Source organism: Saimiri boliviensis, chromosome 11 (assembly GCF_048565385.1).
Source record: "Saimiri boliviensis isolate mSaiBol1 chromosome 11, mSaiBol1.pri, whole genome shotgun sequence".
Lineage (NCBI taxonomy): Eukaryota > Metazoa > Chordata > Mammalia > Primates > Cebidae > Saimiri > Saimiri boliviensis.
This window is the reverse complement of record NC_133459.1, coordinates 117,123,435-117,135,732: the sequence shown is the minus strand read 5'-3', so window position 1 is coordinate 117,135,732 and position 12,298 is coordinate 117,123,435. Positions and strand designations below refer to the sequence as shown.

General features: G+C 38.5%; 1 protein-coding gene across 6 annotated transcripts in view; it reads right to left on the bottom strand.

Annotated features, from left to right (window-relative positions):
- EVI5 (ecotropic viral integration site 5) overlaps nt 1-12,298 on the bottom strand; it is a 215,300-nt gene that overhangs the window by 135,999 nt on the left and 67,003 nt on the right. For all 6 annotated transcript variants that reach the window (XM_074381419.1, XM_039460946.2, XM_074381421.1 and 3 more), the window contains exons 8-9: nt 11,817-11,906; nt 11,311-11,408 (exon numbers count right to left, since the gene is read on the bottom strand). In XM_074381419.1, coding sequence (XP_074237520.1) covers nt 11,311-11,408; nt 11,817-11,906 — 188 coding nt within the window. The remainder of the gene's footprint in view (nt 1-11,310; nt 11,409-11,816; nt 11,907-12,298) is intronic.

Below are 12,298 nucleotides of genomic sequence, written 5' to 3'. Positions count from 1 at the left end.
TTATTTAAAGATAAAAATAATTTAAAACATGACACTGGGCACAGTGGCTCATACCTCTAATCCCAGCATTTTGGGAGGCCGAGGCAGGCAGATCACGAGGTCAGGAGTTTGAGACCAGCTTGACCAACATGGTGAAACCCCGTCTGTACTGAAAATACAAAAATTAGCCAGGCATGGTGGCATGCACCTGTAGTCCCAGCTACTCAGGGGGCTGAGGCAGGAGAATAGCTTGAACCCGGGAGGCACAGGTTGCAGTGAGCCAAGATCATGCCACTGTGCTCCAGCATGAGCAACAGAGTGAGACTCTGTCTCAAAAAGAAAGGTTGAAATTATTAAAAAATAAAAATAATTAAAATGTGACACTGGAACACAGTGGCTCACATCTCTAATCCCAGTACTTTGCGGGGCTGAGGTGGGCCAATTGCTAGAGGCCAGGAGTTCAAGACCAGCCTGAGCAACATGGTGAAACCCAGTCTCTACAAAAAATATGAAAATTAGCCAGATGCGGTGGGGGCGTGCCTGTAGTTGCAGGTACTGAGAGGCTGAGGTGGGAGGATTGCTGGAGCCGTGGAGGTCAAGGTTGCAGTGAGCCATGATCACCACTGCACCCCAGCCTGGGCAATAGGGCAGGACCCTTCCCCTTACCCCTCAAAAAAGTGATAAACCATTAAAAAAAGATGTACTGAAAAGGGCATATCACCTCTGTGGTAGGAGGAGAGTAAGCATGATAATCCAACTCTATTGTAAGTCTAAAGTTATCTTTATAAAAATGTATAGGCCACACAAAAACTGGTACCATCAAATTTTTCTATCTTGCTCTTGACAAGAAGTATCACTACCACGTTTACTCTAAATATAAGCCAGATTAGGCTCCAAATAACTTATAGCTGCTTTCAAAAACAAAATTCTCCCTCAAAGAACAGAAATCTATTACTTATCTCATTTAGCTCACAATAACTTTTTAATGTAAGTTGTTATGCCTACTAGGGGGTTTAGAAAGCTTGAGAAACTTCTGTACAGTCACAGCCTTGACTGCTACATTATTCTGTCTCTCACTAAAGTATATCTTAAAACAGGGGTCCCCAGGCCCTGGGCCATGGACCAATACCAGTCCGTGGCCTGTTAGGAACTGAGTTGGCAGAGCAGGAGGTGAATGGCAGGCAAGTGAACATTACTGCCTGAGCTCCACATCCTGTCAGATCAGCGGCAGCATTAGATTCTCATAGGAGTGCAAACCCTACTGTGAATTGTGCATGTCGGGGATCTAGGTTGTGTGCTCCTTATGAGAATCTCATGCCTGACGATCTGAGGTGAGGTGGAACAGTTTCATCCTGAAGCAATACTCCCAAACCCCATGAGTGGAAAAATGGTCTTCCACAAAAGCGGTCCCTAGTGTCAAAAACGCTGGGACAACTGTTTTAAAAGACTGTAAATAGCCGAAAGAATTTACTAAAGACTCTGAAGAGCTGCAAAACACTTAGAACCGCTGCACTACTGAAATAAGTTTATAGCCTTCACAAATGACTACTCTGAAGAAGTTATCATCATGCATTATGTGAAAATATCACTCATTTACACACCTAAAAATAACCCTACTTACTTAACTCCACTGATAGTGTTTTTTAATAAACTTTTTTAAAAATAAGTAGTCAGTTTACAAAAAGACTGTGAAGATAGTACAGAGAATCCATGTATCCCATCCCAGTTTCCCCTATTATTAACATGTTACAGTAGTATGGTACATTGTTATAATTAATGAATAATTATTAACACACTGCTGTTACCTAAAGCCCATAACAGTTTTGATGAGTACCTTCATGGTTTTGAGGATTACTGGTCAGGTATTTTGTAGTTATCATTATATGACCTTTGAATGGGACCACTATGTCCTTCAGATGGGATTAACCTCATGTTTTTCTCATTATTATACTGAGGTTATTGGGTTTTAGGAGGAAGACCACAGAGATAAATGCCATTTTCATTATCTCATATTAAGTGTACAAACTATCAGCAGATCATCACTATTGATGTTGACCTTGATCACCTGGCTGAGGTAGTACACACCAGGTTTCTCCAGTGTAAAGTTATTTGTTCCTACTTCATTGATAGTATTTTTAGACCCACATACGGTTTGCTTAAATTACTAGAAAAGACTAATAATCTAATAATTGTTCTTTCTATGGCTAGTTTCGTAACTCAATGTTTTCTACACACTATTACCAAAGTGGTCTTTATTTTTATTTATTTATTTTTAAATTTTTAAAATTCTTTTTATTTGGGAATTTAAAAAAAAAAGTCGGGCTGGATTTCATACCCCAATGCCTCCCAACACAGCCCTCACAGGCAGGGAAGAGAGGCAAGGGGTCCCCGCAGGTAGGACAAGAAGAGCGGTCCCATTCACCATGAGTCCGTCCCTCGCCCACCATGGATCGGTCACGGCAGGGGAGAGTGTGACGTCACCACATCGATCGGAAACAAAGTGGTCTTTTTAAAAAAACATTGATTTGGATCATGCCACATACCCAGAATGTCGGTGGTTACTCAGTACCTTCAGATTAAATTTCAAAGGCTTACAAAAAGCTCTCTGGAGAAATGGCTTATTACTGAGCAAGAGTAATGGCTTATATTTTCAATAAATAAATTTCAAAGGCTTACAAAAAGCTCTTTGGAGAAATGGCTTATTACTGAGCAAGAGCCCAAAAGGTATAAATCAAAACCTGGAACATTCTGGTGCCCTAAACAAAGTAAATTCCCAAAGAATAATGGGAAAATATCAAAAGAACACAGCCTCCATCTTGGAAGGGTTCCCACTGGACAAATTAGGGACAATTTAATAGTAATGCATTATAGCTCACTAAATAAAATAACCCATGAACTCACACTGATGTAAATAAATGAGTAAATAAATGAGGGTGAAGGGAAAGTTCTCCCTTATAGGAGAATGCTGATTAATAAATAATGAGGGAGTGGGAAAATCATAAATGGATATAAAACGGGTATGGTAAATTTGGTAAAGAAAGAGATTACTACATAATCTCAAAGCAGCCTGCCACAAATTACTTATTACAAAAGGGAAAATAATAACAGTAGTAAAACCTGGCAATATTACCTTAATCAAGTGATCAAAGCTAACATTATCAGTTTTGAGAAAAAGCATTATCATATATATCATACGGTGAACTCAGAAGATACAATATCAGTAGTATACTTGCCAAAAATGCAAAACCTGAATCTTGGGAAAACCCCAAAAAAACTCAAACTTTGAGATTTTCTACAAAATAACTGGCCTGTATACTCTTTAAATATATCAGAAACACAAAGACTGAGGAAATGTGTCAGATTATAGAAGACCAAATAGGTATAGCACATAAATCCTACATGTGATCCTAGAGTGGACCCTGAACTGAGGGGTGGGGAGATAGTTATACAGCATATTATTGGGACGGCTGATAAAATCTGAACATACATTGTGGATTAGATAATAGTAGCGTGTGTGTACCAGGTTGGTGCAAAAGTAATTGCGGTTTTTGCATTGAAAGTAATAAAAAACTGCAATTACTTTTGTACCAACCTAATATAATCTCCTTGTTTTGATTAATTACTGCGTTTCTGTTAAAGCAGGCGTCCCCAAACTTTTTATACAGGGGGCCAGTTCACTGTCCCTCAGACCATTGGAGGGCCGCCACATACTGTGCTCCTCTCACTAACCACCAATCAAAGAGGTGCCCCTTCCTGAAGTGCGGTGGGGGGCCGGAAAAAGGGCACAATACCTCAATTTATTCACAAATGCATTTTACATATACATACACACACATTATATATGTATATGGAGAAGAAAGGATAATAAAGCAAATGGGATGAAATGTCAACAATTGGTGACTCTTGGTAAAGAGTGTATCGGACCCCCTTGTACCCCCTATATTTGTAACTTTTTAATAAGTTTAAAAGTATACCAACATAAAAATTCATCAAAAAAAGTCAACGGCTAAGACTCAACTCAAACTTTCATGTAGTAATAGAACCTCTGAGCCTTTGTACCTATTACCATTCTTCTTATAATGCCCACCTACTCTTCATCTGGCAACCTCTATTACAGCAAAGAGTAAAACTTTTAAAACCAGATCATGTCACTTTCCTCAAAATTTTCTACTGGTTTCCCCTCAGATGTGGAATAAAGTCTGGCCCATGAGGAGGCCAATAACCAACTAAACGCTTAACAATGATGAAAACATGCTATATCTGTGCTGTCCAATAGAGCAGCCATTAGCCACATGGGAATGACTAATTAGCACTTAAAATGTAACTGATGAAATAAATTTTTAATCATAGTCTATATAGCCCCATGTGGATAGTGGCTACCACAGTAGATGGCATGGCTTTAAATATCCCTAGCACCCTACCATGTTTCTGACTTAGTTGCTCACCACATTCCTATTTGCCTATGCTATTCCAGTCCCACCGGTTTTCCTCCTTTTCCTTTTTGTAGAGATGGGGTTTCACTGTGGTGCCCAGGCTGGTCCCAAACTCCTGGGCTCAATGGATCCTCCCAGCTCAGCCTCCCAAAGTGTTGGAATTACAGGTGTGAGGCACTGTGTCCAGCCTCTCACTACTTTTCTATTCCTTGAATGTATCAATCACATTCTTGCCTCAGTCTTTACATTTACTGTTATCTTACTGCAGGATATACTTCCCCCAGATAATCCCATGCCTCCTCCTCTCACTTCCCTCTGGTGTCTGTCAAATGGTACTTTATCAGCCTGTGAGCCCTACCTCTGAGTGCCCTGTCTAAAAGAGTACCCCATCACTGCATGTCCTTTATCCAGCTTTGTTTCCTTCATGGCACTTTCACCGATGGATGTTAACCTGTGTATTTGTTCTGTGTCATTATTCTGTATTTCAGTAAGTTCCATATCAGCAGGGATTTTCTGTTGCAGTCATAATTCAACCCTAGCAATTAGAAAGAAAGGTCTTCAGCCAGGCATGGTGGCTCATACCCGTAATCTCAGCACTTTGGGAGGCTGAGGCAAGTGGATCACCTGAGGTCAAGAGTTCAAGACCAGTCTGGCCAACACAGTGTAAACCAGTCTCTACTAAAAATACAAAAAAAAAAAAAAAAAAAAAATTAGCTGGGCATGGTGGCACATGCCTGTAGTCCCAGCTGTAGTCCCAGCCTCAGGAGGCTGAGGTCTGAACCTGGGAGGCAAAGATTACAGTGAGCCTAGATTGTGCCACTGCACTCCAGCCTGGGCGAAGAGCGAGACTCTGTCTCTCAAAAACAAACAAACAAACAAACAAACAAACAAAGTTCTTCAAAAGTGTACTCAGGTGTCATCTCCTTCAGAGAACTACTTGAAACTTCCTCCTCTGCCATCATCCTGTGCCACGTCCGTGGTCTTATTTTTCTGCTCATGTATCTGCTATAAGAATGTTTCCTCACCTACATTTCAAATACTTCTAAATTTTATCTTGTGCAAATATAGTTAAAAAGGACATATAGTTGTAATTTTTATGTACTTTAAAATCTTTCCATTGCAACTTAAGTGAGATTTCTCTTATTTATGGACAACGTCTACTCTAGGACCTAACTGGCAAAGGCAGTCATTATTATTTGACCAATGAATCAAATTATACTTACTTCCTATCATTAAAGTGTTGCCTTCACTTTTCAATTCAAATAAACATGTGCTAATAATTTGTCCCATGATCACAATTCCACTTCCGAATTCTAATTGTAAGGAAGATAAAGCAGTCTTGCCTTTGTCAGCCAGATAAAGTTAGAAACCCAAATTAGAAATTAGAAAAATCCCATTTTTCTTGCTTTGCTCTCTCAGGAGATACTTTCTTAAGAGCAAGTCATTTTGAAATTGTTCTTTTTGTTTGGAGCCGCAGAGATTTTTTATAAACTAAAGTAATGTACCATAGCATGGTCTAGATTGTGTGACAGGTTTTCCTTCCTTTAATAAAGTGGGAGAAGGCACGCTGTAAAAGGGAAAGTGGGAAGGAGAACCAAGACACCTACCTCTACTACAGAAATGTTATCAGACAGATAAGAACATAGATAGAAATTGAAATTTTACTTAACCAAGCTCTGAACATTTTCCTAACACCCAGCAGACTTCATATCCCAGTCTGAAGACATACGGGTTGAGTGAGTACCTCTAACATTTAATTTTAATAATCTGTTATATATTTGCATCTAATAAGCCATTCACTTTTCTGTGCTGCTACCCTCCAACCAACAGGAAGCATGGGCATTTTTTAGGTAGGTCCAATTGTGAGATTATTATATATTCCAAGACTGATACTTAGCAGAAATAGACAAGACTTATCTTTTAATAGTGACAAAAGATTACAATCCAGATTACAAACAACTAGTAACCACTAAGAAGTCAAAGCAATATGAAGTAGACACTGCAATAGAAAAAGGAGGAAAAAGAAAAGAAGAAAAACATGAGGCAAATAAACATATGAAAAGACACTTACTCTTATTAACAATCTGGAAAATGCAAATTAAGTAAAAATCAGATTTATATTCAGCAGATTGATAAAAATTAAGAATAACCAAGCACTGATGACAAAGTAGAACAATGAAACTTTTTTTTTTTTTTTGAGACAAGGTCTTACTCTGTCATCCAGCCTTGAGTGCAGTGGCATAATCATGGATCACTGCAGCCAGGATCCCCCAGACTCAAGTGATCCTCCCACCTTGGCTTCTTGAGTAGCTGAGACCACAGGTATTCACCAACACATCCAGCTAATTTTTGTATTTTTTGTAGAGACAAGGTTTCACCATGTTGCCCAGGCTGGTCTCAAACTCCTGGACTCAAGCAATCTGCCTGCCTCAGTCTCCCAAAGTGCAAGGACTACAGGTGTGAACCACTGCACCTGGCCACAATAACTCATATGCTGCTGGGTTAGACTGCAAATTAGTGTCACTGTGGCAAAATTTTGTGATGTTGAACATAGTTTACTTCATAACCTTAAAACATTCTGAATATAAGCCTATAAGTCCTTAATAATGCCCCCTGCAAAAGAATAGACTAAAAGAACACCATTTCCACTAACTCTTTTCTCTGGAAATTGGTGATTACAGGGAATAATTAGGATTTTTTCTTTTTCTTTAAGACAAAGGGTCTCACTCTGTCACCTAGGCTAGAGTGTAGTGCTGTGATCATAGCTCACTGCAGCCTCCATCTCTAGACTCAAGCAATCTTCCAACTTCAGCCTTCAGAGTAGCAAAGACTACAGGCACCTGGTTAACTTATTTTATTTCTTGCAGAGATGTAGTCTTACTATATTGCCCAGGCTGGTCTCAAACTCTGTGGCTCAAGTGATCCTCTTGCCTGGGCCTCCCAAAGTGCTGGGATTATGGGTGTGAGCCACCATGCCTGGCTGAAATAATGAAGTGTTTATAAGTGTTTCCAGGAGAATGAAGTTAGCTGCAGTTAATGAAGAAGAGGTTATGAAGAAAGCTGACTGATAAATGTTAAGAAGAATGACATTTTAAAAATCATGCTTTTGTTATCCTAAATAAAATAATTTAACATGAAAAGTATCCCCAATGATAGTGTTTTGTTTTGTTTTTGTTTTTTTGAGACAGGGTCTCACTCTGTTGTCCAGGCTGAAGTGCAGTGACAATCATGGTTCACTGCATTCTTGACCTCCCAGGCTCAAGTGATTTTCCTACCTTAAGTCTCTTGAGTAGCTGGGACTACAGATGCACACCACCACACCTGGCTAATTTTTGGTCTTTTTTTTTTTTTTTTTTTTTTTGTAGAGAAGACTTTACCACGTTGCCCAGACTGGTTTTTTTTGTTTTGTTTTGTTTTGTTTTTTTAAAGATAGAGACAAGGTTTCACCATGTTGGTCAGGCTGGTCTTGAACTCCTGACCTCGTGATCCACCTGCCTCAGCCTCCCAAAGTGCTGGGATTACAGACATGAGACACCGCACCCAATCCAGACTGGTCTTGAATTGCTGGCCTCAACTGATCTGCCCACCTAGGTCTCCCAAAATACTGGGATTATAGGTATGAGCTCCTGTGTCTGATCCTCAATAATACTTTTGAGCAGAGTGTGCCAAGAGGTTGAAGGCCATAATGAACTGGAAATTCTTATAATGCCAAAGTATACAGAGTACTTACTGGGTGCCAATAAGGAAAACATAATTTTATAATGAAATCTGTCATTACTTCAATCTAGCCATCAATCATGGCATCTCTAATAACAGTGAGACAGACAGATATTATACATCTTTTAAGATAAATATGAAGTAGATAGTATCACCTATTAAGTATTCTTGCCAGAAATGCTTGCACTTATATTAGGTCTTCACATTATCCTCCAGTTTACAGAAAACGCAAGAAATACAGAAGCTAAATGAGATGACAAGGAAATAATCAGAGGAATCCTTCAGATTGAATATTCTCCATAAAACTGACTTGGTCTCTTCAAGTCAATATATTAAAAAGAAAGACTGGAATAGGTGGTGATGATCTAAATTTTTTAAAATGTAAGTGAACAACTGAATACAATGCAATCAATGGCAAAGACATTTTTGACACAACTGAGGAAATGTGAACAGAGACTGAGTATTAGGCAATATTGTGGAATTATTGTTAAATGGCGAAAGTGATGTGGTAAAGGAAGCAAATGACTTTATGGACATAAATACTGATATATTAAACAGTGAAGTGTCACAATTTCTGCACTTTACTTTGAAATACTTTGAAAGAAAATAAATATGACAAAACATTAACAATCATAAAATATAGACAATAAGCAATGGATACTTATTATTCTATTTTTCTGAATGTTTGAAAATTTTCCAAGGGGAAAAAAAGCAAATAGAATGTGATCCGTAGCTATGAGTAAAATCAATTCTTTCCTTCATAGCTAAGCTTCATAAAAGAAAAATGAAATGCTATGTTGAGGAAGGTTTGTTTCTAAGTCAGAACTCGAGATTGAAGAAAATGAAACAACAGAAAGAGAGAGGTTGAAGATAGACGACAGAAGGAATAATTAATGGAGCAAGGACCTGGAAGAGATGGGAATGAATAACATCATGTATTCTGAAGTAGCATTATAAAGGAATAAAACATTGTATTACAAAAAGAGGAAAAAAACATAGCTAAGTCTACAAGCTGGAAGACAGCAAGTTCAGGAAGTCTGAAAATGATGGCTGAATTAAGAATAAAGTAATCTGCTGAGAGTTAAATATGGTAAAAAGGGAATGGGAACTGGGAAGAATGGTAAGGTTTGAAGTAACCACTGTGAGAAATGAGATAATTAATGAAAGCCAATATAAATATATACGAAGGGCCACTGGAAACATAATTTATTGTCAGCAATCTCAGTAACTATGCAGTAACACTTGGCTACATGAATACAGGATACAAAAGGGCAGAGGAAGTACAGTTGTTCATATCAGAACAAGGCTTTTACACGTCAGTCTAGAGATCTTGATAAAGCAGAATGCGGAGAGCATAAATGAGGAAGTGAAAGAAATAGGGGGCCAGAAGTCTGATAAGTAAACAGGATAACTGAAATTTCAGAAATGGATTGTACATATGACAAGATCTAAAAGGAGAATTAGTTACCAAGAAGGTTGGGAAATCTCATTCTCTATCAGACTTTTAAAGTAAAATAAATTCTCTGCCTGGCTAGTGTGATTTCAATGTGGTTTTACCAAGTGAAAAAACGGAGATGATTCCTTCTTATCCGTTACAAGGCACAGCAGCTTTTTGGTCTATATGATGTCACTACATGATGGTAGTGATTTAAAACATATCAACATGATGGTGGTTATTTAAAACACCACAAGTAATTCATTAATACAGTTTGTGCAATAGGAATATCCATGGGAGTAGTATGTTATATATGTTACTGTAATTTCACATTGCAGTAGAAAAGACACTGCTAACTGCTAGCATAAGTATTGTTATCACTTTAAAGCATTTTGTACCATAGAAAGTACAGTATCAGAAAAGCTAACTATGACCTAAGGCTAAGAATTAAGTACTGGAAGCTCGAGAAATAACAGCTATCATTTTAATAAATATTCTTAATCTGATTCAAAAATAAAACTAATGAACCAAGACTGTTTATTTTGAACTTTTATGACATGCATACCAAGAAAAGCTTCATTAGAAAGTAGCACATTAGCCGGGCGCGGTGGCTCAAGCCTGTAATCCCAGCACTTTGGGAGGCCGAGGCGGGTGGATCACGAGGTCAAGAGATCGAGACCATCCTGGTCAACATGGTGAAACCCCGTCTCTCCTAAAAATACAAAAAATTAGCTTTCCTAAAAATATAAAAAATTAGCGCGTGCCTGTAATCCCAGCTACTCAGGAGGCTGAGGCAGGAGAATTGCCTGAACCCAGGAGGCGGAGGCTGCGGTGAGCCAAGATGGTGCCATTGCACTCCAGCCTGGGTAACAAGAGCAAAGCTCCGTCTCAAAAAAAAAAAAAAAAAAAAAAAGTAGCACATTATTGGCCAGGCTGGTCTTGAACTCCTGACCTCAGGTAAAAAAAGAAAAAAAAGGGAAAAAAAAAAAAAAGAAGAAAGTAGCACAATAAACATTTGGCCAGGTACAGCAGCCACATCTGCAATCCCAACATTTTAGGAGGCTGAGGTGGGAGAATCACTTGAGCCCAGGAGTTTGAGATCAGCCTGGGCAACATAGTACGACCCTGTCTCTACAAAAAAATTTTTTTAATTAGCCAGGCATGGTGGTGTGTGCCTGTAGTACAACTGTACTTTAGTAGAAACAGGGTACCTCCTATACTCAGGAAGCTGATACGGGAGAATCACTTGAGCCCAAGATTTCAAGGCTGCAGTGGGCCATGATCACACCACTATACTCCAGCCTGATTGACAGAGCCAAACCCTGTCTCTAAAATAAATAAATAAATTTTTAAGTTTGCAATCCATACCTCATGTCTATCTTGCTGGTTATGCTAATTTTAAACTTAAGTGACACTTAGGGGTCAAGCTAAGAGGAAAAGAATGTCAATGAATGGGATCACACCAGAAAAGTTTTTCTTAAAAAAATAACAGCATCCTCAAATATGTATATCCATTCCACACTCCTAATTCCAGTCAATGTGGAAAAGGAGGAAAGTTTTAAAGGTAGTACATGCCGGTCCCATGTACCACTATTAAAGTTAGCACATTCTAACATTAGCTTTATGTTATATTGAAACCAATACTACCAAAGAAAATAATAGTTCTATAACCTAAGGAGGAAAACTGTACCACTAGAATGTTTTGTCACTTCCACTGAATTTCCAAAAAATATATAAAATACTTACTTTCTCATTTTTTTTGAGTTGTATTTGACTTGGTAAGCTGCTTGGATTAACTTGTCTGGGACTCCATCAAACTGATGTGGAATGACCTTTTGAAAGTGCTAAGACACAATAAAAGAAAAGCATAAGAATGATTTAGTGCTGTTAATAGTGAAATCCAAAGACACTAAATAAATTATGGACTAGGCACGATGGCTCATGCTTGTAATCTCAGCACTTTGGGAGGCCAAGGCAGGCAGATCATTTGAGGTCAGGAGCTTGAGACCAGCCTGGCCAACATGGTGAAACCCTGTCCCTACTAAAAACACAAAAATCAGCCGGGCATGGTGGTGCACATTTGTAATTCCAACTACACAGGAGGTTCAGGCAGGGGGAGGATCACTTGCACCTGGGAGGTGGAAGTTGCAGTGAGCCGAGATCACGCCACTGCACTCCAGCCTGGGCTACAGAGTGAGACTCCATCTCAAAAAAAAAAAAAAAAAGAAAGAAAGAAATAATTATGAAATTACCTGTAACATCCCTTCCATGTCGAGTTGCATCAGTTCTGCCTGATTCATTTGAAGAAGTGCTAATCCTACTCGAAACACTATTTCTAAACCCTGAGGAAAGAAGGAAACAAATTAAATAAATCCAAATTTATCTTACTCTTCCATCAACAAAAACAAGTCATTTCAAATAATACTAAGGTAAACATTTAGGAATCTAAGCTAAAGGCTGGCAAACATTTTTTGTAAAGAGTCAGAGAGCAAATACTTCCAGTTTGGTAGGCTACACTGTCAAAATTACTCAGCTCTGCCACTACAAACCCAAAGCAGACATATACAACATGTAAATATATGGTCAGTGCTGTATTCCAGGAAAACTTTATTTAAAAACAAACAAACAAACAAACAAAAACAGGTGTGGAAAGACACATTTGGCACAAAAACCTGTCCATCTGATTGGCACATGAATCATACTTGGCCAACTCTGATCTGAACTAATTTAGATA